This window comes from Phoca vitulina, unplaced genomic scaffold (genome assembly GCF_004348235.1).
Source record: "Phoca vitulina isolate PV1807 unplaced genomic scaffold, GSC_HSeal_1.0 scaffold4, whole genome shotgun sequence".
Lineage (NCBI taxonomy): Eukaryota > Metazoa > Chordata > Mammalia > Carnivora > Phocidae > Phoca > Phoca vitulina.
The window spans coordinates 15,250,858-15,278,816 of NW_022589707.1; the positions used below are offsets into that span (position 1 = coordinate 15,250,858).

The 27,959-nt window shown below is 52.6% G+C and overlaps 1 protein-coding gene across 1 annotated transcript; it reads right to left on the reverse strand.

Moving 5' to 3' along the window:
• Positions 1-7,002: 7,002 nt before the first annotated feature.
• On the reverse strand, positions 7,003-27,385 carry CPA5 (carboxypeptidase A5). The gene is made up of 11 exons (XM_032401170.1): positions 27,270-27,385; positions 26,035-26,116; positions 24,811-24,945; positions 15,358-15,456; positions 13,843-13,944; positions 12,548-12,649; positions 12,077-12,187; positions 11,574-11,664; positions 8,053-8,252; positions 7,690-7,774; positions 7,003-7,190 (listed from the first exon to the last, which is right to left on the reverse strand). Exons 1-11 carry the CDS (start codon positions 27,383-27,385, stop codon positions 7,003-7,005), a joined length of 1,311 nt encoding a protein of 436 aa, XP_032257061.1.
• Positions 27,386-27,959: the final 574 nt, after the last annotated feature.

A 27,959-nucleotide genomic window follows, 5' to 3' on the forward strand; every position in this document is an offset into this window, starting at 1 on the left:
GAGAGCACAGGAGCTGGGGGTGGGGGGGGTGGGGCATTGGGAGAGGGAGAAGCAGACTCCCCGCGGAGCAGGGAGCCGGATGTGGGGCTCCATCCCAGGACCCCAGGATCATGACGCGAACGCAAGGCAGACACTTAACCGCCTGAGCCACACAGGTGCCCCTATTTAAAGAGTTTAGAGGCAGGTGCTTGTAAAAATCGGGCATGGTAAAACTCAGATAAGAATAAACCCAGAGTTGCTGGAGTGGGGGGTGGGGTGGGAGGGATGGGGTGACTGGGTGATGGACACTGGGGAGGGTATGTGCTCTGGTAAGCGCTGTGAATTGTGCAAGACTGTTGAATCTCAGATCTGTACCTCTGAAACAAATAATGCAATATTTGTTAAGAAAGAAAAAAAGAAGAAGAAGAATGTAGCAGGAGGGGAAGAATGAAGGGGGGGAAATCGGAGGGGGAGAAGAACCATGAGAGACGATGGACTCTGAAAAACAAACTGAGGGTTCTGGAGGGAAGGGGGGTGGGAGGATGGGTTAGCCTGGTGATGGGTATTGAGGAGGGCACGTTCTGCATGGAGCACTGGGTGTTATGAATCATGGAACACTATATCTAAAACTAATGATGTAATGTATGGGGATTAACATAACAATAAAAAAATTTAAAAAAAAAAAAGGCAGGAGAATCAGTCCATGTCCATATTAGGGATCAAAGGAGGACTGTGGACAAGGGATATCCTTGCAAATAGCACAAACAGGCACAGTGAAAATGGCCGAATGCAGTAGCTGGATGAGATTTCAGCTGTCTCGCTTTGGCAAGTGTGTTTAAGGCTGTATGGGATACAATTGTGTGCATGGGAAGAGAAGTCTATGAGAACCTGACGCAGCTAAGTGGTGGACTGTAATGGACATCTCTCATTTTCCCTGCCCAGCATCCTCCTCCTTCTGGTAACAGCACCTCTGTCTTCCCCTAGGGACCACCCTTCCCAACTCTGAGGCCAGGCGATTCAGGTGGGTCTAGCCACCACACCCTCACCACAGCTCTAGAGATGAGCCAACTAATTCCATTTTCTCCCCCTCCAGCTTCATCAAGTTGGCTTTCTGTCACACATGGCTGAAGAAAGTACACAGCTAACACAGACATTCTCTAACTTCAGAAGAGAGCAAAACGGGAGAGGGAATGCCATCCAAAAGTAGATTGCCACAAAACCATTATATAACTCGGGGAGGTCACCGCACATCCCTGAGCCTCAGTTTCCTTATCTATGAAATGAGGGGGTAGGACAGAAGGATCTCTGGGGTCCCTTCCAGCTGTGACACTTTATGATTCTAAGACATTTGTATTTTTTACCCCCAAAAAAATCACAGCCTGGTGACAGGTCTGGGCAGAGTACAGAGAGCCTTCCCAGGTTTGTGGGCAGATCGGAGTAGAGCCAGAGGGGCCCTGGGACTTGCGATGGGCGAGTGTTCCCAGGACAGTGCGGGTCGAGAGGGCCGCGGCCTGCTGACACTGTGGCGGGAGGTTGCAGGCCGTGGGGCTTCGTGGAAGGCTGGGAGGAGGAAGCTCTGACAGCAGCCTCCTTGAGCTTTGCTTTCATAACTGAGTGCCCAGTAGAAGCTATTTGTTTGTTTCCCTGGAAGCTGCAGAATTATCACTTTAAAGTGGCTGGTGGGCGTGCTCGCTTCGGCAGCACATATAATAAAGTGGCTGGTGGTGCTTGTGTCCGGAAAGGAGGCAGAATTTGTAACCTGAAGAGAGAAACACTCCAGTGGGTCTTTAGGAAATGTCAAGTCAGAGCCCAAATCCCAGAACAGAGACGGAAGAGAGAAGATCTAAGCAGGAATGTCCCATAATGTAAAAGAGGAAATGGGGGAGGGGAGAAGCAACGTGGGAACAGGCAGAGGGCCAAGGAGAGTGAAGGCGTAGGGAGGGCTTGTCCCACAAAGGGCCACGAACCAACTCCAAAGCCAGCGTCCGGTCCAAGTGTTTTACTTTCTACATTGTATTTCCCAAGTACAATTTTGTGAAATGTTCCCATGCGGTCTTAGCTAGGCTTTGGGGGAATTGAGGGAGGTGGATGGAGGGGCAGGAGTGTGGATGGGGAGCCACAGAGCTTGGCGAAGCTGGTTAGGAGACGGCAAGAGGCCAACTGCAGCCCCCGGGGCCGGAGGCGAACGAGGGGCAAGCCAAAAGAACGGATTTGCAGACATGTTATCATTCCCGAGGATGGTCCCAAATACTTGGGGAAGGAGAACATTGGAAGGCCGAACAGGTTAAAGTTGTCCTTCAGGACACCCCCGTCCCCAGAAGAACATGGCTTGCCCCCCCTGCCCCCCCCAAACTCGAGATGTGGTGTGACTTCACCAGGGTGTGACGCCCTGGCAGGGCGGCGATCACTGGATTCCCTCAGCCTGTGGTAAGGGGCTGTCTGGGCCATCTTATTTTTCTGAAGAAGCTTTTTTAAATTTAATTTTGTGTTTTCGGGAAAGTCATTTTCTCTCTGGGCCTGTCTGGGGCGGTCAGAGGGGAGATGGAGGAGGGCGGGAGTGGGGGTGGAGGCAGCTAACGTCTCCTCCCTGGCCTCCCTGGCCTCCCTGGCCTCCCTGGCCCCCGGCCACTCGCCCATCACTCGCAGCCTCTGTCGCCTGCCTGCCCTCACACAGGACTCTTTCAGGTTCCAAACTGCCTGCCTGGTTTGTTTTTTTAAGAAAGCAATAACCGCAACACATTCACTGTGGCTCTTTATAGCTTTCCATATGTATAATCACTCTTTCTCTCTTCAGTTTTTCCAATGTTTTTTTCTTTTAAATAAATGCTCATAAATTTTACTGGTGAAAGGATGAAAAAACATACCTAAAAAGAGCAGTTTGTTGGAAGGGGAAAGGAAAAAAAAAAAAAAAAAACCAAGCAGAATGTAGAAAAACTGAACTCCTATTTAGCACTATATACCTAAGAAATGAAAAACAAAAAAAAAGTTCAGATTTTACGAAAAAGATACTTTCTGTAGTATCTCTAAAACTTGCATGTTTAAGTCTTGAGCTTTTACTTGATACACTTAAACCCCTCCAGCCATCACCTTCCTGGGCTTGCTGAGGAGACCCTTCAGTCAGAGGAGGAAGACCCCTGGCTTTAGTCTTCTCTCAGCCGTTAGGTTCATGTAGGGCCACACAGAAGTTCAATGATCCAGAGACCCCCAGTCTTTATAACTTTAAGAGGAGGGGGTTGGACCAGAAGCTTTTAAAGGACCCTGGAAAGTTCTCTGGCTTGATGGTTAAGTCAGCCAATTTAACTAGAGCAAAGAAACTGATTCAGAGACCCCTTCAGATCTTCTCTCCCTTCAGAGAAGCTTCCGGAGACGGCCGGCTGTCTTTCCAATACCCATTCTCCCCATTCTCCTTACCAACCGAACTCTAATTTTATTTGGGGCAGCAACGTGCTCAGCTATAAGGTGATTTTCCAGCTTCCCTTGCAGCTGAGCATGACTACCTGACACAAGCCCAGCCGACAGAGTGTAAGCTGAAGTCCCCGGACGGGCCAGCCAGCTGCGGGCTCACCCCTGCCCTTCCTGCCTGGAACTCAGTCACATGACGGGGTGTAGCAATGATGGCAGAGTAGGAAACAGGCCAGGCCAGGGGGGCCTGGGTCCCAGGTGCCTCAAGGAGTCACGTTCAGTCAGGTGGGCTGCTCTGCCCACCTCAGGCAACTTAGTACATGAAAAAAATAAAACCCCGATCTGATTAAGCCTCAGTAAGGTGGGTTTCCGTCACCTGATACTAAACCTAAGTACTAATCTGTATGAGGCCGAGGAGGAGAAACACTCTTTCCACAGATACTGAGTATCTACTGTGCACCTGACAGGAGCTGAGTGAGGCTGAAGAACCCAAACATGGTCCCTACCCTCACAGAGCAGCCAAACTAGTGGCAGAAACAAAACAACAAAGAAGTCAATTAATTATCATTGTAATCACGGAAATACATAAGGCCTTGGAAAAGAGGATAATAGATCCACTTCTAATGGGTGGTTCTAGAAGGACTGGTGAGGAATTTATATTGAAGGGAAAAATTTAAGGAGTGGGCCATTTGGAGGAAGAGAGGAGAGAATGTTCCAGAAAGAAGGAGCATCTTGTGCAAATGCTTCCAGTTGGGAAGGAACTGAGAGGAGGCTGGTGAGGTTGGGGCCGATGAGCAAGGTGTTCAGGCAAAGTGGGAGAGGTCCCCAGGGCCAGCCATGTAGCATCTTGGGTGGGGCAGGGGGGTGGTTAACTCATTGAAGGATTTTAAAGAGAAAGGTGCCTTTCAAGAAGACCCCCTTCTGTAAAGCAGTTTCAGCTCCAACTTTCATGAGTCTATTGGCTGTACACGGGTCTTACCAACATGGCTATGAGAACAAGTTCCTGGCCCTTGGTCCTCAGGGGCTCTGGGCACGACTCAGGGCACGACTGCCACTCAGTTAGCTGGGTGCCCCTTAGCTACTACCCGAAGTCTGAGCTTCTTCATCTGAAAATCCAGACAGTAAGAGTCCTACTTCTTAGAGCTGTGAGGAGGCAATGTGTTGAATCCTGTAATGCACTTGGAACCATGCCTGGCTAGGTGCTAGAAAAGCTTATTATTTTCACTGTTGTTACTGAGAAACCCATCAAGGTCCAGATACTCCTGCCTCGAGGGCAACGACTCTCCAGCGTGGCATGAGCATCACCTGGGTCCCATCCCCAGAGATTTGGGTTCAGTAGGTCTGGGGTGGCCTGAGAATTTGTATTTCCAGACTTTGTATTGATGCCTGTGGTCTCCAGACCACACTGCTTTAGGTGAGGGCCACGGCAGCCCCTTGGGAACATCTTGGAGAAGGATGACCAGCCTCCCGCTGTGGTAACCACCTTCAGCTCTAACGGATAATGGCAGAGGGTGGAGATGCTGAGCCCCAACTTCCCCAGGAAAACTCAAATGTGTTCTTCTGGGAGGCAGGAGGGCAGGTGGTTCTCAGCCTTTAGGGGACCTCACAAGTCCTGGGGCAGATGGCAAAAATACAGATTCGGGGGTACACCCCAATGGAACACAACCACCTTCACATTAAACAACTCCCCATGCACTCTGCTACGGGTGTGGTCACACGTCACACTTGGACAAATGGCGACGTGGTGGTTTGGGGAGTTAGACACACCCAAGTTCAAATCTCCCTCAACCACTTCCCATCCATGTGGCCTCATGCGGCCTTTAAAACCTCTCCAAATCATGATCGTGCTTTCCTCGTCTGAAATACAAGCTTATTAATAACGGTAGTATCCGCCCCAAGAGGATGAAATGAAAATATTTGCGCAGAGGGTACAAAAGTTATAATCACAGACTCCAGTGTGCAAGGTATAACTTGCTTTATTTGTCTATAGCTTATACTAATTCAGCCCGTGGCCTCATATTTCCACTAATAGCAGAAGACGTTAGCTTGGAAATTCTAGCTTGCTCAAATCACTTCCAGCTTAAAAAAAATTTCCGCCTCTCTTGAGGAACTGCGGCCCCAAACAGGATGCTCTCCTCCCCGGTTGTTGGCTCTTCCCCTGGAGATGATCTGGGTTCTTCAGGTGCTCTTTACCCTGACTTCCTCAGGCCTCCTCATGGCCCAACTGCTCCTGGGCATAGGCATCCCTGGGCCACGGTGCCTCCGTGGCCCCTGGGCTCAGCCTTCTTGCCTCTACCCCAGGCCTCCTCACCATTTCTTTTTTCAGAGCTCCCAGTAGCTGCACTGCTCAGGTGAACCCGGCCATATGGGTACACCCATGGATACGTTTTAATCAGCTTTCTAGACCCCTTGCGCAGCCCTTATTCATCTGTTGCTCAGTTGCCATGTTGGACATGGGCCTTACCTAGAGTTTTGATCCCCGCTGATACCCACCTCCCACTGATTCAACCTCTGTCTTCTTTTACAGGGCACGTAGAAAGGGGGACTTGTTCTGCTTTCTTCCATATCTGTGATTTATAGTAAAACCCTGTGCTCTGTGTCCTGCAGGGGCCAAATCACGGGTCCCACAACCCTTTTCTTTTGTGACGAAAACAACAAAAGTCTGGCCCTTGCCAATGGAAGTCTTGTTTTCTGCCTCAGAATTACACAGACCCTTTCAGCTCTTCAGTGGCCTGCTTGCTTCTTCAGAGGACCTGCCTTCCCCTGGGGGCAGGACAGAGAGACCCATTATCCCTGCTCCCCAGTGGTGGAAGAAGGCAAAGCTGTAAGGAAGCCTCAGGATGGGGTGGGGGCACCTCATTTGTATCTCAAAATATCGTCCCTTTCTCTTCCTTAAATAAAGTGCTTGCTTAGCAAATGCCCGGCCCGGACTCACTGCTCAGTGCCTGACAAGCATGGTGACCGTGGGTGAAGAGAAGGGGGAAAGAGGATTTCCTCTCCCTGGGTGGGTGGTGCTGTGCTGCGCCGGCTCTGACTGGCTTGTGACCCTGCTCCCCAGACCAGGGGAGACTGTGAGTGTGTTCACCTTCCTTTAGAGGGCGAATGGGATCCTCCAAGCCGGGGCCTCTGAGATGTGGCCCTCCCCGCTACACAGCATGGGAATGAAGCAGGCAGAGAAGGAAGCTGCCTGTCCGTACCCACCTCTCCCTCGGGCTGCCGGAGATGCCACCACTGGGGCCCCACTCCTTCTGATCAGACACTGTGCCTTCCGGATCATCTCAGAATGTAAACACCAAGGGGACAATGTGTATCCAGTAGCTCCCAGAGAGTGAGTTATCTGCTCTGGGCCTGGAGGACGCTGTAAGAGGACGAAATACAAGGGCTGCTAGCCCCCTGATCCTCCTGAATTCCTGAGGACTGAAGAGGCATTTCAAGCCGCCCCTGTCCCCTCAGTGCTGAGCCCAAAGCACCAGAGGCCACCAAGCCTGTTCAAACGTGTTATTTATTTCCTAAGGGGTGAGGGTAAGGGTGTGGGGAGGACGATGTATCACTTGGGTTTCAGGAGGAGCCCAGGCCTTGGGGAAGGGAATGAATGCTCCTGCTCTGCCCTGAGTGCTGTTGCTAGTAGGGGTGATTGAGGGTGTGCTGCATGATGGCGCGAAGCGCCAGCCACGTCTCATGGGCCGTGGGGACGATCTGGGAGGCCGGCAGCAGGAAGCCATAGCGCCCCGTGTCCCGGAGCTCGAAGGTGAAGGAGTACTTGATGCCACTGTCATAGGCCCAGTCGACAGTGATCCCGCTGGCCACATCTGGATATAAAAGGGCAAAGAAATGCCCCCAGAAGAAAGAACAGGGTGTGGTCCTAAGGTGCAGAAGTATCCTGAGTGGAAAGTGGGCCCTGGGGGCCAAACCCCAACTCACCCCAGACAACACCACGCCTTCTGACCCCAGCATCAACCTGGGCCACACCCTGCCCCCCCTCCCCATTCTCTGCCCCAGCAAAAAGAAAGCTCCTTGAGGCCACCAAGGAGCGTTCCTTCAAGAAGGATCTTCTCCTCCAAGGAACATCACAGTAAGCCAGACATTGGGAACCAGGCATTAATTAATGCTGCAAAGAAAGAGTTGCCTGTTTCTGGGGACCACCACTCACCCCTCTATTCAGATGTGGACAGCAGCTCTGACCCCGCTCAGTTAGATCTACGGCACTGCCCTGTGGCCAACCAGCCCTGCCAGTCAGCAAACAGCCTGCACTGCCCAACCCCAGGTGGGTGTGGGGCCTAGAGCAGCACCCGGGGAAGGCTCACTCACAGAGGGTGCTGCTGATGCTGCCACAAATGTACTCGATCCCGTGGACCTCATACAGGGCCTGCGCTGCGTCCTTGGCAAGACTGTACTGAGAGATTGCATCCAGAGGGTGAGAGGCTGGGGCTCCCCACGCTCCCACACCCTCATCAGCCGCTTAGAAACCCAGAAGTTGAATGTGCAGATGGCTCTCACGAGAAGGGAGCACAGCCCCTCTGGCTTTGAACTTGACCACATGTGAGAACAACAAGCTCTCCCCCTCCTCCCCACCATGGGGTCACCTGGTCCAGACCCTTGTTTCAGAGTGAGGGCCTGAACCTCTGGCGGTCTGCCTGAGGCCTCCCCCAAGCCCCAAGCAGCCAATCTCACCAACTCCTTCTGGTTTGGAACGGGCTCCAGTGAGTGGCCATAAGGGTACATGAGCATCTGAGAGTAGCTGTGAATGGAGATCAGAGCCTTGATGTTCCCATGGGCAGTGATGAAGTCCACAATGGCCGCCACCTCCGGCTCCGACTGAGGGGAGGGCCCACGATAAGTCTCTGAGCAGGGGTTGTCATTAGAACCATTTCCTGGAAGAAAAATAAAACCTCCAGAGGGTTCGAATTCCCGGGTTTGGGAAAGACACTTAACGCTCACAAAATATCCAGGTATTCCTCTACATCTCCCAGCCTCCTTTGCAGTTTGTTTGAGGTCATGTGACTACTTCTGACCAATGAGAATGTGAGCAGTAACGATGGGTCACTTCTAGTTTGAGGCTGTTAAGAGCAGGCATGACTTCTCCACAGTCTCTTCTGTCTATGTGGTTGGGAGCAAAAAACTCTAGATGGAGGAAGCATTCTGGATCCCTCTGTCACAGTCGGAAGAAAGCTGCCAAGGAGAGTCACCTACCCACGTTGGACTTCATGTGCCTGAAAAATAAACTTTTACTGTGTTCAGCCACTGAGATTTGGATGGCATTTATCACTGCTGCACACCCTAGTCTAATACATCAGAGGAGTGCATTCACACCATGACTCAGCAACTCTGTGGGCCTTCTAGAGAGCTCCCTTGGCTTGTCCTTTGCTTAAGTCCTGACCAAGGACTTAGAAAAGCGGGACTGCCTTCAGAGGAAACTCTAGGTCTCCAACCCTGGCTTCCCCGACGAGCGGCAACCCCTTCGAGCTGACCCTTCTCTGCCGACTGTCCACTGCCATGCCGAAGGCTTGGGTCAGTTGAGTGCTCAGACTGAGTATCTGCTCAAGCTTTGCCACAACCGTGGCCCCAGAAGCAACATGGATTTGGGGCCAGGAAAAGAGAGAATAGAGCCCCATAGCTGCCTGAGACTGGTCTGGGAGCCACAGATGTAAAGAGCCTTTGACAATTCTTCTTGGGGACCTCAGTTAGGGGAGAGGAGCTGAACTTCTATTTTGTTCACAAATTTAATTGGTTCCCATCTCCTAGATTCTTTGCTCTCCATCTCTTTCCTTCCTCTTACCCTCTTCTTGTGTCTTCTTCCCTTCCCCAAGGGCCATGTCATGGAGGGCTGGGCTGTGGGCTGGTCAAGATTTGTGGGTTAGGAACACATTTGGAAAGAGCCATCCCAGTTCCTCCTCTCATTCCTCCCTGAAATGACTGCATACAAGCCTGAGGCCAAGGTCAGGGGTCACCCCAACTTCTGAAGCCTCCTGAGGATGCCAGAGTGCTCCCCTAGACCCTCAGGGCAGTGCGCTGGCTGGAGGGCTGGGGGGCTGGCCCAGGGACCGGTTGAGATGCTGCGCTAGGCTTGGAGCAAACCAGTGCTCTCCGGGGAGTGCAGGTGAGGGCAGCATGAGTGGGAGGGATGGTCTACAGATGACTCATTATGCAGCAATTAAATTAAGGCAATGATAAAACCATAAACAAAATCTTCCCGCCTGAGTCACCAACCCAGGCACACACTATTTCTGTCCGCAGGCAGGCCCAGAGGCGGTTCTGTCACCGGGGAGTGCGTCCCCCCTTGGTCTGCGGGGTCCCGCCTGGGGTAGGGACCCGGGCTAGAAGGGGATGTGTCTGCAGGAAGCGAGGGTGAGGAGCAGCCCCACAGGCTGGACAGTGGCCCTGTTTGTTGTGTCTGCCGGGAGCTTCTGCACCTGCTCCACTTGATGAATGACAAACAGCAACAGATGAGCAGAGCGGGGGAGGCTGAGAGCTTTGTCTGCGTTTGCAGCCCACGCAGGGAAAGCGGTTCCCCTGCCAACGACCAGGTGGCTTTGCCCAAATATGGAGAAACACTTCAGGCCATTAGTTCTGGTTTGAGCTAAGCAGCATAAACTAATCTTCCCCGGACCAAATGGGAATTAGCTGCCTGCCTCTCTCTGACGTTCACAGTCCAAGTCCTCTGAGCCTGCCTGTGTCACAAGTACCTGCTAATGGATTCATTAGCTATTTATTTTTCCTTCTCTGAAACTGTAATTTGTAGCAAAGGGAAATCTCTGGAAGGACATGGTAAATTATTAAAAGCAGTAATCTTTGGGTAGTGGGATTATGGGAGTTTTTTGTCCCCTCTGGGCTTTTTTTTTTCCCATACATTTTTTTTTTTATATTGTGTATATACTGATTCCTCCCCCCTCTTGCCCCCTGTGGAGAAACACACAAAAGTTATTTTCCTTAAGAGATGATTTGTCTTTCTGCTAGCCAGTTTATCTTGGGGTCCGTGGACACTCGCTTCAGCCGGTTCCGAGGGGCCCACATGGATGCCCACTCGGGGCAAGTGTCTGGGCATTTGGAGGTGAAAACACCCATTTTTCACAGTTGTGTTCCCTTACACAAGCAGCTACACACACAGCACCAGATTCTCAGACAACCCCCCACACACGCACACCATGGGCTGAGAGCCTTGCTCTGGATGCTTCAGATGCTGATTTTTCAATGAGAACCAACTGAAAGAAGCCAGATTTTCAAAGTGATGGGAAGATCTAGAATGTTCTATCTCATTGGTTTGGCCTCCCATCTGTGGATCTGCTTTTCAACAGCAATGGCACTGTCTCCTTGGAGCCAAACTCCCACCCCCCACCCCACCCCAGTATAGTGGGTGCCACATCTGGAGCCTGAAGGCTGGGCCCACGCAACCTGTCCTGGCTAGACCTAGCATCCCACCCATCAAATTGCTGCATTCCCAGGATCCACATAATGGTCTCTAGGTTTTCTGGAGGCCTCAGTTTCCCCATCTAGTCCCTATTCTCCTGGTATGGTAAGGGAGATAATCCGGAATAACACCAAGGAACTTGGGAGGAAGCTGCCCACCTCTGCCTAGAACAATATGACCCTGCAGACATGCACCAGCCCATCAGCCCAGGATTACAAAGCAACTAAGTCAAAAAATAAAAACCAGGCTCAAGTCAGAGTTGATGATAAGAAATTGGCTTATTCTATATTAAAACTATTGTTCTGGCCTCCCCAAAGGGCAAATTTCAGGTCCTGGCTCTCAGGAAATGAGTTTGGAGGCATTTTCTTTTGGTGGGCTCCCTACAAGGGCTAGAGAGATTTGGGGGGGAGGGCATAAAAACTGAGTTTTGAGCAACCAGCAAGCCCATCTTGTGTCTCTTGAAGGTACAACCTGAAGACTATCTGTACCTTCCCCTCCCATGTTTAGGATTTGACCCCCGCAGTCCGCTCCCCATGCAAGGAGCTGGTTCCCGTGTTTCCCACGGAGCCCGCACATATGCATATGCTGACCACGCATGCGCAGCCTCTCCCCGTAAGGCCCAGCCAATCCCAGGCATGTGCTTGCCTGTCCCCGGCCATGACTCACTTGCATTAGCTCACTACCCCGTCTCCCGAGGTATGCGTCCACATAACCTGACTGTGTGGGAGACGTGCCAAGGACCAAGTCCTCCTCCAGCCCTGCCCCCAAGTCCAGCGGACTGCCATACCTCCAAAGCCTGACTTCCAGTTCCTGTTAAGATCCACGCCAATGCAGAAGATTCCAGGTCTGGTGGACTTGTTCTTCCGCCACAGGCGGTTCTGAAAAAGCCCAGGGCAGGTGACATTCACCCCTTCCCCAGGGGTGGGAGCCTCTGACATCCCGGCCTAGGAAGGCGGGTCTGGCGGGACAGAGAGTGGCAAAAGGAAGGAATCTCTAGGGCAGGCTGCGGCTGGCATGAGGATGGGCCAGGACGGCAGATCACCTTGTGGCTAAAGCCAGGATGTGGGGAGAGGCCCGAGGACAGGCGCAGGCTGCCGGCAGTGGCCTTCCGGGGCAGCAGGACAGGGGTGGAAGGGCAAGAGCCATAGCTGACCCGAGTCACCCGCCAGCCCCCAGGGAACCTCAGCTCAGCTTCCCAAAGCTGCAGCGACCTTTCCTGCATCCGCACCCCCCCCCCCACAGAGCTGACCCTGACCCTTACCCCTCTCCCTCCCTCCCAAATGCCCTCACCATGCTGTGGGTAAATGCAAAGCCATCAGGGTTGGTGACAATCTCCATGAAGATGTCCATGGCGTTCAGTATGTTTGTCAGGGTGCTGTCTTTGCCGTATTCACTGACAATCTGCAAGCGAGGGCAGAGTGGGCCGGGGGGAGGGTTGGGAGGGATGGGAGGCGCTGCCGGGCTCTGCTCTAAGGTGGGTCAGGGCATTTGCACAGCCAGCGGCTGCAGGCCAGGGTGGCATCAGGCCGTCAGATACATTCTCTGTGCAGAATGAGAGGCTTGGATTTTAAACAACCAGGAGGCAGAGGCTCGGTGTGGGCGCTGTGCTAAGAAGGGCAGAGCTCACGGCAACTGTTCCAAAGGACAGGAGGGGAGGGAGCCCCTGCGTTTAAACAAACCCAGTATAAATTTTCAACTGGAGACACCCCGAAATAGTCAAGCAGTCCCCACCCCTGCCCCACCCCCATCACCTGCGCTGACCTTCTTGGCAGTCCAGATCCCAGTGGCGTGGGTGATCCACTCCCGGGAGTGGATTCCAGTGTCGATCCAGATGGCCCGGCGCTGAGAACCTCCAGTGCTGAACTGGGTAAAAGCACAAGGTCCCAAATAAGTTTGAACTGAGACAGCTGCAGGGCTGTCCCTAGGCTCCCAGGAGCAGGCCCCAGAGGTCTCCGCACCGCCCGGGGTGGCGCTCTGGGCCCAGGAGGGGGAATGAATGCGCAGGTACTTGTGCGAGTCCACGAAGTGTGGGGGCCCTGGGACGCAGTGGGGCACGTGCACGTGGGGAGCCGAGTGATCCAGCCAGAAGCACAGAGCTTCCTTCGACTAGTGTTTCTCAAACTTTAGAGGGCACATGAACCCCCCAGGATCTTACTACCATGCAGACTCTCCGTCAGCAGGTGTGGGGAGGGGTCCAGGGCTGGGCATTTCTGCCAGGCTCCTGGGGATGCTGCTGTGGGTGCCGGGACCACACTTTGTGTAGTAAGGTCTCAGACAACATTAAAGGGAGAACACGCACAGCCCCCGGGGGAAATCAAGGCAGGGATGGAGGAGGTCACGTCCCAAGGGAGAGGAGGACACTTGGCCCTTTGGAAGAGTCCCCCAGGGCAGGGTTGAGGGCAACAGTGCTCGTCTGCTCTGAGAGCTGGGTGTCAGGGGCCCTATGGGGTCCAACCTCCTAAGTGCCCTTTAGGGCACATGCTAAGAATTGTTTTCGGCGGCGGGGCGGGGGGGGTTCACACTCCTACCTATCCTGCCTCCGCTCATGACCAAGGGCATTGCGGCTGCCAACTTCGCTCAAACTCTGTTTCCAGCGGCCACTGGGAAGGGCTGGGAGGTCTCCCCACAGACTCAGGCCTATCTGAGGGGTTGCCTGAGCCAGACGACCTCAGTCATTTGGAAATGAGGCCTCTATTTACCTCTCTTCCCATTCAACAGATGAAGCAACCAAGGGAATAGGGAGAAAGCCGGCTTCCCCACATTCACATCCCAAGACCAGCATGACACGACCGCCACCTTGCAGTTCCATCTCCTTTGCAAACCTCCCACCTACTTCCTGACTGAGGATATGCCAGGTCATCACACAGTCGCCTGCCCATACCTACAAGGGTGGGGCCCTGAACACCACAACCCCAGAGCTGTGGGTCACCTCGGGGCAGGAGGATATACATCTTCTCTGTCCCTACAACCCCCCCCAGCCATGACCCCACATGAGTTCAACCTTATGCCGGAGGCTCTCACTGTAGAGTCTAATGGTCAACACCGCCAGCTCTTACCTTCAGGACAAGAATGGACCGATTTTCAAAGCTGTGGCCAATCCGAATTTTTGAGACAATATCTGAATACTCAGTTACAAAGTTGTCCATCCAGCTATATATCTGCAAGGAATGACATCTATCAGACGGGCACTTAGGCAGGGAGGGGCAAACCCCAGGGTCTCCCCGGATATTCTCCCTCCCCCATCCCGCCCTCCTGAATGCTTTCCCACTTCCCTTGAGGATCTAAAAGAACCCAGATGGAGAACTGCCCAGATCAAAGACACCCACCAGGCCCAAGGCAATGAGCTGCGGTTGGCCTGGATTCGAAGGCCACTCACCACACCCAGAGCTAAGCCTTCGCGCATGATCACCCACTCAGTCCCCAGGGTCAGCCTGCAAGGCTCTCATGGGGTGGAAGTTTCTCTCGCTTCCATTCGCTTGGCCCACTGAGTCCATCTGACAGACCCCACAGACCCAGCAGTGCTGTTATGGTCTTCTCGGCCCTTTTAGATTCTAAGCCCTCTGAAGGCAGGGTTATTTATCTCTGATACCAATACACACTGACAGGCCATATTAATCCCTTCCCTTCCTCTATCAATGTATATAACTGAATTACCAAATATATGGAAAAAAAATGGATCTTCTATTACAGGCCATGTGAAACAGGGAGAGTAATGATGACGATCATAGAGTGGACAATACCAAAATCACCACGTCCTTTACATGAAAATAGGACCTGAGGGCGCCTGGGTGGCTCAGTTGGTTAAGCAACTGCTTTCGGCTCAGGTCATGATCCTGGAGTTCCAGAATCGAGTCCCGCATCGGACTCCCTGCTCAGCAGGGAGTCTGTTTCTCCCTCTGACCCTCCCCCTTCTCATGTGCTCTCTCTCTCTCATTCTCTCTCTCAAATAAATAAATAAAATCTTAATTAAAAAAAAAAAAAGAAAGAAAATGTGACCTGAGCCTTGAGTTTCTTTCTGGACTGGGTGTCTCTGTGTTCTCCTTTATAAACAAGTCACAGTCGGTCACGCCTGCCCTAGCTGGCTGTCACTGTGATCAAGCATTTTCTCCAACCGAGGCAACTCTGTTCTACTCCACCAAGTGGCTCTCCAACGTGCCTGGCTTCCTGCTCCTGCTCCACCCTGGCACCCACAGCTGGGGCCCCTTGACACCAGAAATGCTTGTGGAGAGGTCGAGACCCCTGAAACCCCAGCCCCAGTGTTGGCTATGGAGACGACAGCCCCTGCCAGTGACGCGTCCCTACCTCAGCGTCCTGCCTAGCAGGCCCATTACTCTGTCCTGTACCTGCCCCGGGCGGCACTGCTGAGCCACAGTGCTCTCTGAGTCCTCGCTTCTGGACTTCTTGGAAGCCGACTCTTTCTGACAGGCTTTCACCCAGTGTCTGCTCTGCACTCCCCCAGTGTCGGCTCACGCTCTCCCACAGACCTCAGTCTTTCATCAGTCTCTGCGAGTCTGGAGACCCGGGGAGCCCAAAGGGACAACAGAGCCCAGAGCTTGACTGGGCAGACCTACCTCCTCCAGGGTGTGGTAAGAGGAGTAGCTGAAGCTACTGGTGCTGCGCTCCAGCCGGCGGGACTTTGCCATGGCTTCTCTCTCCTCATCCAGCAGCACCTAGGAGACAAGAGCACACACTGGAAGGGAAGGGGAGGACGGGGCCAGGCCCGCCTCCCCTGAGCCCTGCCTCAGCTGGCTGGGCACAAAGACAGCACCGACACAGGAGAGCGAGCCACCGTGAGTGTGAGCTGCACAACGGAAGGAGACGCCGGTTGCTAGGTGACTCTGCTTGGCGAGCCAGCATTCGTGCCGCCATTTCCCAAGTGAGCACAGGGTGAGGAGTCCGGAGAGCTGTGTTCCAAGTCTGCCGCCAACTTGCTGTGAGGCCTTGGCCTCAGTTTCATCAGCGTGAACATTGGGACAGTGAGAACCTGCCCTGCCCATATCATAGGATAAATGTAATCATGGATAGGAAAGTGTTTTAGAAAAGTGCTCATGATCTACTGGTCCTCTAGGAACACTGCTGAGTCAAGGCCCAAGCTGAACCATGTACTCCTGGAGGAGCAGAGGGCTCCCCTGACCCACAACAGCCACTCTACCTACAGGAAGTAGCCTAACAAGTGACGTCCAGGCCATCTGGAAAGCCAGCTATGGACTAAATGGGGCCAAATAATTATGGGATTAATGTGCCAATGGTCTTTTACTCACCTTCTCAACTGCCTCTCAAACACAAGTATAGGTGAGCCAAAAGCAATGTGCTTGGGTATCATTTGGAGTTGGTACTCAGTCCCCGCATGCTCCTTCCCACTGACCACAGGGAGGGCACGTAGTTGGATTGGATTGCCCTCCTACATCGTTCTGGGACACTTTTCCCAGCTTGGGACTCAGAGGTGGGCAGGTGCCCTTCACCCCAAGCTCATACCCTTACATTGGACAGAGACACACCAGGATTCTGTGCTGACTTGCAGCATGGGAAGTGCCTGGGCCTCTCAGCTGTGAAGGCTGAAGACCTCCCCCCAGAGTCACCCCGGTTTGAGCTCTGCGACCCAGTAAGTCTTGGTGATGCCTTGCTTCAGGCCAGGGCATCCTTTTAGTTTACCAGGCATCCCTATCCTCATTATCTCAGTTGATCCGGTCAGATGACCAAATGACAGGGTAGGAATTAAGTATTCGTGTTTTAGAGATAAAGCAGATTGGAGAGGTGAAGGGACTCAGTGGCAAAGCCAATAAGGGGCAGAGGTGAGGTAAGAACCCAGATATCCTATTCCTAGCCTTGGGTTCCTTAAGGCTGGCTAGCTATCAAAACCCTAAGGCTAATAAGAATAATAAACACATATGTTATTTATAATATGCATGATAGACATATATATGCACACACATAGATAAACATATCTACAGGAATATACAGTTGACCCTTGAACAATGAGAGGATTAGGGGCACCGACCCCCACACAGTTGAAAATCCACACATAACTTTTGACTCCCCAAAAACTTAACTACTAATAGCCTACTGTTAACCAGAAACCTTACCAGTAACATAAACAGATGATTAACACATTATTTTGTATGTTATATGTATTATATACTGTATTCTTACAATAAAACAAGCTAGAGAAAAGAAAATGTTATTAAGAAAATCGTAAGGAGGGTGCCTGGGTGGCTCAGTCAGTTTAGCCCCTGCCTTCGGCTCAGGTCATGATCCCAGGGTCCTGGTATCAAGTCCCACATTGGGCTCCTTGCTCTGAGGGGAGCCTGCTTCTCCCCTCCCTCTGCCTCTCCCCCTGCTTGTGCTTGCTCTCTCCCTCTCTCTGTCAAATAAATAAATAAAATCTTAAAAAAAAAAGAAAAAATCATAAGGAGGGTTCCTGGGTAGCTAAGTCCATTAAGCGTCTGACTCTTGGGGGGCGCCTGGGTGGCTCAGCTGTTAAGCGTCTGCCTTCGGCTCAGGTCATGATCCCGGGGTCCTGGGATCGAGCCCCGCATCGGGCTCCCTGCTCCGCGGGAAGCCTGCTTCTCCCTCTCCCACTCCCCCTGCTGTGTTCCCTCTCTCGCTGTGTCTCTCTCTGTCAAATAAATAAGTTAAAAAAAAAAAAAAAGCATCCGACTCTTGATTTTGGCTCAGGTCATGACCTTGGGGTCGTGAGACCAAGCCCGGTATTGGGCTACACGTTCAGGGCGGAGTCTGCTTAAGATTCTCTCTCTCCCTCTTCCTCTGCCTCCACTTGTGTTCTCTCTCTCTCAAAATAAAGAAATAAAACCTTTTTAAAAACAGAAATCATAAGGAAGAGAAAATACATTTACAGTATTGTACTGTATTTATATAAAAAAAAATTCATGTATTCCCACACAGTTTAAACCCATGTTGTTCAAGGGTCAACTGTATGCTTATCTGTGTGTGTGTTTACAGAGAGAGCAAGCAAAAGCAAATGTGTAAAATGTTAACAACAGATAAAAAGTCCATCATACTACTCTTGCAATTAAGAGGTGTTTTAACATAATGAAAAAAGCAATACCCCGAGCACAGGAAAACATGACACTAAAATGTCAAAAAATACCAAAATGTAAACAATGCCTGTTAGAAGAGAAAGATTATGATTTTAAGCCATTTTTAAATTTTCTCTATTTTTACATTTTGGCAACATGCTTATACTAAAATACATATGATCTTCTAAATGAATAAATAATACTAAAACAAAAATAAAAACCCCTAGTGGCTAAAATACAGGAGCAGCCGTGGACCCTGGCCTCCACCATCCCTCCTGCAGACGAGACCACCGCCCAGTGGCCACCCGCCGTCCCCCCCGCCCCGCCCCAGTCAGCTTGCTCACAACCCTCCAATTCGCAAATTTAAAAGTCGGACTGGAAAGCAATGCCTGGACCTCATTTTCTTTTCTTTTTGAGCCCCGACTGCATGTTTTGCAATGGGGACTGCATGTTAGGCAATGGGGACTGCAGTGTTTTCTGGCCAAACTGGCTGGGCTGGGCACATTCCTCCTTGGGCAAAGCTGGGATTACTGGTGGAGTGAGGGAAGGCTGGACGAGCCTTGATCCTCGCTGGCACGGGCACCACCCTGGAAGCTCTAACAAAAGGGACTTGTCTTCTCCCAGGAACCCAACGGAAATCTCAGCAGCCCACCATGACCAATGCGTGCCCTGACGTCACTCTGGGCCGGGCAGGACCAGCTGTGGAGAGCGGCTGCAGGGGAGCAAGCAGGCTGGGTTGGTGCACCCGGAAGTCCCCCTCTGGCCCCACAGGAGTGAAGGGTCCGTACATCCGAATGCCTAGGGAATTGGTGGAGGGCCTGAGGCAGTGCGAGGGTGGAGGACAGGGAGGAGAAATTGGGAAGACAGGACCAGAGGACCCAGCTCTTCCCACAGACCCCCAGGGAGGCCCACAGGAACACAGCTCCCACGAGGCTGTTCTTTGTTCCACAGAACAGCTTGGGGGCAAATGGGAAATCAGCACCGAACTGCAAATAACTTTCCAAACACCCTCACAGGCTTGTGAATGGAGACAAGACCCGCTTACAGATGGGGAATGCTCAGCCCTCACAGCTGGGCCCCAGTTCCAAGAACACTAATCTACCCTGGCCTGAAAACTACACAGATGTTTGCTCCCTTCACAGGGCCGAGGGGAGGAGACGGGAGAACTAAGAATGCAGTCTTGCCACAGGCTCAGGGAAGCCTAATTACAGCCCTGTCAGGCTTCTCAGAGAGAAAAAGAAACAGCTCAGAAGTAAGCCATTTGCCTCCCTGGAAGCCATAACCTGACAAGGAAAGTAATACCTTGGTGTGAATTAATTTATGACAGGGGTAAGGAAGGATGGGAACACTGAGCAGAGAACAGCACCTCCAGGATGGAGGAGGGCAGGAGGCCGAGGGAGGCCCCGGAAAGGTGAAGTTGACGCCTGAAGGGAACCGGCACTCGGCAGCTGAACTCCACCCACAGACGCAAAATGGACGCGGCTCCGGGTAACAGCGGATGGGGAGCGTCTCACCCCCACCCCCACCCCCAGCCACCCCCGCTCTGTGACGGTAGCAGGCACCTCTCCTCATAGGCCCCTGCCCTCCTCTTCCAGGCCGCTGCAAGGCGGGCCGCAACCACAGTCCGCGCCTACATGTCGGTGGCTACAGATCTGGGGTTCTCCGAATGGACCCCCTCCGAGGTCAAGGCTGAGTGGTGGCCCCACTGCCCAAAAGGCAAAGTTAAATCCACCCACACCAACAACAATGGCAACTGCTGAGGCCGCAGAGGGCACAAGAGCAGAGAGAGTACAGGGCCTGGAGCCAGATTGTCTCAGGTTGAATCCTGACGCCATCACGGACGGGCAAGTCGCTCATCTCTCTGTGCCTCGGTTTACCGAAGTATTAATCTCTGTGTGCCTTCATAAAGCGGGGGTCATGTTAGCACACGCTGGAGCACACTCTCTGAAGCGTTCTCGTGAGGATTAGAAGGGTTAATAGGTGTAAAGTGCTTGAACATTTGCCTAACACTCAGCTATGAGGAGCAGGAGGAAGAAGGCAGGGCAATAGTCGTTCTGGGGGGGGACTCCCGGACTCTGTGGTGGAACAGTCATTACCAGGCATGACCAGGAACTCTGGAGTCCTCCAGAGAGAAGTGGTATCTGGAGGACTTGGATGGCAGGTGGCCCCCATTAATGGTCAGTCAGCAAAGGCCCCCCTTCCAGGACCAAGAGAAGGGCCAGGCCTTCTCTCCCTGCCCGCTTGGAGCAGACGGACTCTGTCTCTCCCTCAGGCCCTTGCCCGTGACTGCTGCTTTCCCCCCTTGCCTTCTGCTCATCCCTGCCTGGCCTCCTCCCCTTTTAAGAGCTGCTGCCCAACCCCACCCCAGCCACCATCATGGCCACTTTTTAATCTCTTCTTTTCAGTGAACAGGTGTTTGTTGAGCACACACTGGGTACTAAAGATATGGCAGCCGAGGAAACAAAACTGCCTGCCTTCCTGGAGCTTACAGTCTGGCAGGGGAGACAGACAATAAACAGCATAATTACATAAATTAGATAGGATATTAGAAGGTGGTAAGTGCCAAGGAGAAAAGTGAGGCAGTGGAAGGAGGGAGGGAATTGGGGAATGTAGGCGAAGGGTACAACTTAAAACAAGGTGAAAAGGTGACCTGTGAATAAGGTTTTGAAAGCAGTGAGGGAATAGGTCATGCAGATACCTGCAGAAACAGCATTCCAGTCGTAAGGACCAGGAAGGGCAAAGGGCCCTGAGGTATGAATCTAGTCAAGGGCTCTGAGCCAGGAATGGGTCAGGTAAGTTCAAGGAACATTAAGGAGGTCCAGGTGCCTGGAGCAGAGTGAGCAAGGGGAGAGCAGTCGGTGATGTGGGAGTGGGGCATAGATCATGTGGCGCCTTGTAGCCATTTTAAGGACTTTGGCTTTTACTCTGAGTTGGGAAGTCATTAAGGGTTTTAGGCAGAGAAGTGACATCATTGAATATAATATGTAATACTAATAATTTTAAAGGACCCCTCTGAATGCTGGTTTGAGACTGGGCAACAAGGAGGCAAGGGTGGAGTTGGGAAGAGCAGAAGAAAACTCCTGGAATAATCCAGGGGTGGGGCTGATGGCGCACTGGCCTGGGGTGGCAGCATAGAATGGTCAGATACATTTTTTAATTGTTATGTTAATCCCCATACATTACATCATTAGTTTTAGATGGGTCAGATACATTTTAAAGGGAGAGCTGATGGGATTTGCTGACGAACTGAATGTGGGATGTGAGAAAGGAGTCAAGGATGACTCCAGGCTTCTTGTCTGAGTGACCAGAAGGATTGGCGTTGCCATTTCCTGAGACGGAGAAGGCTGTGGAGGAGCGGGTTGGGCAGGGGGTGGCACTCAGTTTGGAACAGTAAAGTCTGAGATGCCCATTAGCTAAGCAGGCAGGTGGTAATGAGGAGGAGGTGGTGGGATATAGGAGTCTAGAAATCAGGTTGAATGTAGGAGTCAGGCTGGAGCTCTAAGTATGGGAATATTCAGGGGGCTAAAGGTATTCAACACCATGACCCTGGATGAAGGGATAGAAGAGAGGTCAAAGGACAGAGCTGGGAAACAGGAAAACAACATGAAAAGGAGCAGCCAGTAAGATGGGTAAGACAAGAGAGGGCAGTGTCCTGGAAGCCAAGACAGGACATGTTTCAAAAGAGGAGAGAGTGACCAGTTGTGCTGAAAGGTGAAAGAACAAAGGGCACTCAAAGTTGACCACTGAGTTGGACCTAGGAGTTGTGGGTGATGACACAGTTTTGGTGACATGAGGGGTGGACGGTCTGCCCAAAGAGAGGGATGGAGATGGCAAGTATATATATTTCCAGGAGTTTTGCTGTATGGGGAAGCAGAGAAATGGGGTGATAGATAGCTGGAGGTGGAGGGAAGGGATGAAGAGTAGATTTTTTTTTAGGGCAGAAGAAATAACTCTATATTTGTATGCTAATGAGAATGATCCGGTGTGGGGGGGGGGGATTGGCAAAGCAATATTTACACTAAACTGTGTTTTGCTCTAGATGCTCAGAGCACGGGTGGTTTTTGTTTTCTCCTTTGTGCTTTCCCCTATTTTCCAAATTATCTAACATGAATATTTATTAATTTTGTAATCAGAAAAAAGCCATTAAAATCCACAGAGCTGATTGCTCATGTGAAGCTTTTCCATGGTGACTCATCCTAGAGAGAAAAAAAAAAAAAAAACTACACCAAAACCAAAGGGCTGAAAAAAAGGGGGAGGTGAAGAAAAATTAAATGCAAATAGAGCTCACTCGGAATCAGATAATTTCTTTCCTGGCCCACTGCAATTTCCTCAGCACCCTCCTTCCTGTCAGTCTCTCCCTGCTCCTGTCCCCAACTCAACATTGTCACTGTCAGAGGGATTTTTCTTAAATGCAAATCTGATCATGTCAGAGCCCTCCGATGGCTCCCCCACGATTTTTGGGATAAAATCTCGACCTCATCACCCAGCAGAGGATGCCCTTTGTGATCTGGTCGGGCCTTATCGCCAATCGGGGGCCCCCTTCCCCTCCCGGTCCCCCCCTCGCCTGCTCTTCAGCCGCACCGTAATTACTGCCTTCTGAGAGCCGCGTGTCCTCGCTCCCATAGCAACCTGCTGCACTCCATCAGCACACTCATCCACTCCATTGTAATCACTGATTTACTCCCCTCCACTCCCCACCCCCATGACACCGGCGCCCCTGGATACAGGACCAGAGTTCTTATCTTTGTATTTCCTGCCCCTCGCACACAGTAGGTATCTGCACCAGTGGGTGGAACGAATGCACCCACCTCTTCTACCTCTCACAGCCCCCTGATCACAGCGGGGGGGCGGGAGGGGGGCACTTCCCTTCCTCAAAAATCTCCAGGGCCTCTGGCCAAAGCAAAAGCCCGCACCAAGGTTTTTCCCTCTCCCTCTCAGCCTGGTGCTGTCCAGCAAACATACCTCCACTTCTTTCCTTCCCCCGCATCCATTAATTCAGCTAAAATTTATTAAGCCCCAACCGAGTGGCAGGTGCTCTCGTAGGTGCTAGGGTATAAAGACAGACAGGGGCCTGATCCTGGACCTTGAGGGGCTCAGGAGAGGGGGCTCTGGAGACAAAGACCAACAGAATAGCAAGGTCTCTGTCTGGGCATGCTCTTTCTGAACCTGCCAATAGAGTAATTGCTGCGACAGTTGAGGGCCCACCGTGCAAGACACACTATGCCAAACACCGCGGCTGAGAAGGTTCGGAAGATTCGGAAGAAATTCGGCCTGTGCATCAATAACTGAAACATAAGGCTGGAGGCCAACAACCTGAGTGGTGCAAAGCCTTCCCCTCCTGTTAGCACCTCTGAGCTTTGCTCCTCCTGGACACTCTCCCCCTCATCACCACAAATCAACTCGACACAGCAGCCTCCCCCAGGGGCCCCCTGCTCCCTCTAATCCAAAATGGGATCTTAAGTATGACCATCAGAGCTTGAGGCAGTGCAGACAGAGGGAGTTGTTGGTGAAAATCCTGCCTGGCTGGGTGAGGGCTGAGAGTCCAGGGCATCTTACTAAAAGGGAGTAAAAAGCATTATCCCCCTCCCATCCCCCCCCCCGAGGGATTCCAGGCCCAGGATGACAGGAGAGGACAGGCTGAGGACAATGGGGACGACAGCTCCAAAGGAACCAGTGGGCAGGCTCAAAGGTGCCTCTGGGGCCATTCCTGATGTGCAGAAATCAACAGAAAATTTTGAGAGACCTCTTCATATCTGTTTGCCAAATGCTGCGGGGTTTCCAGGGCGCGGCAGAAAGCAGGGAAACGCAAACTTCAAAATTCAGGCTTGGGCTAAAGATGAGAAGTGAGTGCTATTTCCTTTGATGCGGCACCCTGTCTCGTCTGCGGGAGTTCCCCATTTTGGTTTGTGGGGGATTAATTAGAGAAAGAGCCCACCCCTCCACACTGAGCAGCAAACACATGTGCCTGATGAGGGATAAAGGTCTTTGAATGGACCTAAGTGGCCCAGCCCTGTGGTCGCCTGGGAAAGGAATGTTCCTAATGCGTTTATCCCCCGGCATGTGGTGTCAAGTGTATGCGGCAGGGAGACTGGGCTCCCACACCCCCAGCCCTCAGAGATGAGCTGTATCACAGTGTGGCTGCGGAGGAATCTAGGTGGCTACGAATCTACAGGCCCCCAACAGCATCTGCAAAGGGGTGCGGCCAGAGAGGCCTAACCAGCACGTGGCGCCCCCAAGAACTGCTGTAGGAAGGAGGCTCCCTGGGATATCTGTGAAGACAGAACAGTGGAAATAAAATGTCATGACGTTCAGAAAAGACACTGTAAGGTGCACTGACCAGCGGGGGTGGGGAGCTTGGCATGGCCGGGAGGGAGGCTCCCTCTGCGCTACCCGAGGGCGGGTCTGCGGCCACCTCTCCCAAAGCTATTGCCCTGGGAGCGTCCTGCCTGGGAGAGGTGCCCAGGACTGAGAGCATTGCGGTACCGGTGTTGGGAGGGAAACCACAGAGGGCCCACAGTTAAGTTTCTTTCACCTCTTGCCACTTCTCTGGAGTGAAGGAACTCTCTGGTACTGGATGGCTGAGACACCGCAAGGACAGGAGGGACAGTCAGAAAAGCCAGGGGAGGCATCCAGAGCTGCCTTCTCCTCGTGCCTAGGAAGACCTGAGCTACCTCCTCCTGCTCCCCTCCTCCTGGCTCTCCTCCTTGGCTGTGAGCTGCGAATCCCTCCCCAAGAGGACTCGCCCACAAGTGGCCGCCATTACCACACTAGGAGACCCTCCCCCTGTGGACTCTGTCCTAGATTTAAATATTCTCTGAGAAGTGTGAGCTTTCATTCCTTCCGCAGCCACTTCACAAGAATGCAGATGGAACTCTAGAAACAAGATGTCCACTGTTAGCCCTGGCTTGTTTTCCTCCGTGTTGGGCCCAAACCAGAAAGGCATGTGGAAAGGGGGCCCCTAGCCGCAGCCCTGGGGCAGGACCTCACCTGGATGTCCTTTATCATGATGCTGTAAGCAAGGCCGTGAGACTCCAGGTAAGCTTTGATGTCTTTCAGTTCCGAGAAAGGAACTCTCATATCCACAGGGAGGCTGGGCCTGGCTGGGCTACGCCAGAAGTCCACCTTGGTCACAAAGGAAAGGAAAATAGACCCATTTATCGCGCGTCCTTACTCACCATCCTCTAGGCACCTTAGGGAGCCAGGTGATCATCTTCTCTTACACGGTTAAAAGGGCCCCAGTTCCAAAATCAAAACCCTAAGGCCAAGCAGAAAGACAGGGGCAAACAAACCAAATCCCCGAGCTGAGCTCCCCTCCATAATTCCAAGCACCTTCATCTCTCAGCCTCCCCCACACACTGCAACTTCACCTGGACCCCAAGAGCCCTACACAGTTGCTAAAAGTGAGACAGCTCATCATATGGGACATGAACATGGACAAGAACGCTGGTCAGAAGAGGGAGGCATCACTGCCCCCAAGCCCTGGAGAGGTGGGAGGCACCCAATCTGGATTCCCATGTCATCCAAATTTCCCAGTTTGTAAAACGGAGAGAACTGTTATAAAGTGCTGTGCGTCCTGGGAGAGAGGGGTACTCAAACAAATAGGGACAAGGGCTGCGGGCCACCTCCAGAAATATCTGGTTGTTTCAACGGCCCTCCAACAAAACCCTTCTATTCTAACAGTTGAAGAAAATGTTTTCCATCGTGGAATACTTGCAGAGGACAATGTTCTTGGAAACAAATGCTCAGCCTGACAGGGACGAACCCAAATAAAACACAGGTTTGCCAAGCTAAGCCATTTCAGTTGGGAAACAGATGTGTCCAGGCTGCACTCGGCATGGCGTCCCACCCAGGGACCTATGTGCCTCCCGTGTGGCTTTGGGACATCCCAGTCATTTGCGAAGTGGCCCCTGACGGGGTCTGCTCAACAGCCCCCCATCTAGGACAGAGGAGAAAGCCAAGAAGGGCCACCCAACCTTCTGGGCGAGTGTTCCCAACCTTTCCTGAAGAGGAGCCGCATGTGATTTTCCACAGTGTTGTGCTCTTCGGCAGAGCTGTCCGGCGGGCAGGCTTGGGGTGGGGGGAGCAGGCGAGGGGGCCGAAGTTATAAACCCTCCCCCCGGAGAAAAAGTAGATATGCCAATAATTTTACATATAGTGCAAGCCACTATAAGAGAGTGCACCACGTGTTCCTCAGCTCTGAGGAGTCCTCACCTTCTGGGGCTTCAGGCCCTCCAGATCCCTGAGAACTGAAAGCTGCTTCTCATTTTTAGCCAGGACTCGAAGAACCTGGTCTCTGGAAAGACACAGGGAGGGCAGAGGGAGCTGCGGAGAGGGCTTCCTGGAAGGCTGGGCTGCTTGGAGGAGGTGGAGTGAGAAGACACCAGGCCGAGGGCACCTGGCGGGAAGGCTGGGAGGTCAGAGGACCCTGAGCAGAAGGACGCGTAGCTCTGGGAAGCACACAAGTCCTTCAGCCTGGGATAGGGGCCGCTCCAGCCTGAGGACAGACCACCTAAGGGACTAAAGAAAGCCTGGCAGAGCTCCTGATGAACCCAGCGCCAAGACGGGGGAGGAAGTACAGGAAAGGAACTGCGGGGAATGGAGGAGGGCTGGAGAACAAAAGGAATGAAGGGGAGAAAGGCATAGATCCAGGGGACAGGGGAGACCAACTGTGGCCCCAAGTGCTCTTCATACAAGGGCACGGGGCCGTGGTCTGTCCAAACCCTGGGCCCTCTCAGGCCTTCTCTCAAGAGCTTGAGGACACAGAAGGGGAGATCAGCCTCACGCTACCTTTTGGGAGGAAGCTGAGCCCCTTCCCATCCTGCTGGAGGAGCTGTGACCTCCGGGGTCTGCCGCCTGGGATGGCGCCGGCTCCCTCCCTGGCTGGCTCGGATATCAGGGAGGATGAAGGCCCTCACTAACCCCCTCTCTGATCACCACCATGGACATACCATGGAGTAGTCACCTTGCATGATCTTTGGGAGGCTGAGAAACAGGTCCCTAGAGGGCCTGGTGTGAGACACTAGGGCTTCTTGTTATTCACAGGAGGACAATACTGCATCCCTAGGGCAAGGAGACATAGTCTTCTGGCGGTTACTAACTTCTTTAAGAATCAGAGGAAAGTTATAAACCTTCCCCCCAGGAAAAAAAGTAGATAGGCCAATAATTTTACATATAATCAAGAATCAGGGGATTCGTGGAGCCCTGAAAGCTTCCCCATGGGCCACCGATTAAGAACTCACGTGGGGAGGGACAATAACACAGCTGCTTGTCCTGCCCTTGAGCATGGGCATGGGAGATTATGGACCTGAATGGAACTGAGGGCCCGACTCCCTCCGCTTTGGCCAGGTCTCAGTAGGACAGCCACCTCCCCCCGCCCCCCCCCCCACACACCTGGTCCCCAAGCTCTCCACAGCCACCACCCCCCACACGGTGGAACAGCCACTCACCCTGTGAAATTCATTTGGCCCAAAGCTGCTGCCAGAATAAAGCTGAAGACCAGGAGTGTCCACCTGTCCACAGGGGACGGGCCAGGGCCCACACCTCCTCCAGGGGCGCCCTGCATGCTTCTTCCTTCAGGCGAGCTTCAGGGGCCTTCCTCGTGGGCAGCCATGGCCAAGGCCTCCAGACCACGCGGCACCTAAAGGCCGGCAGGCCCGGCCTGAGAACGGGCATTAGGTTCTCTCGGGGGAGACCCAGCGTGTGACTCCCACGCGCAGGACCTGGGGAGAGCTAGGGCCACCCCTCCCCACTGCCAGGCAAATCCCCTCCTGGGAAGAGGAAAGAGGGAAAGAGAAGACAAGGCTCTTGGCTTTCTTTCCTCCCTGGAGGTTTGCTGGGCCAGCCTCTGGTGAACATCAAATCCTCCATCTCCGCAGAAAGATGAGAACAGCTAGAGGCCCAAGGAAATCACTCCTTTCCTCCCTCTTCATGGAACGTTTTCCTTTTGCTCTCCTTCTCCCTCCCCATCCACTCACACTTCCCCTGGGCCACGTCCTCCTCACAGATAAGGGTGTGGACGCCACGGAAAGAACGCTGGGTTTAGAGACAGAGGCCTCGTGCTCACTTCCTGTCTAAAAGACTGAGGGCAACTGCCCTAATCTCTCTAAATCTCAGTTTGCTCATCAGGAAAATAGGGT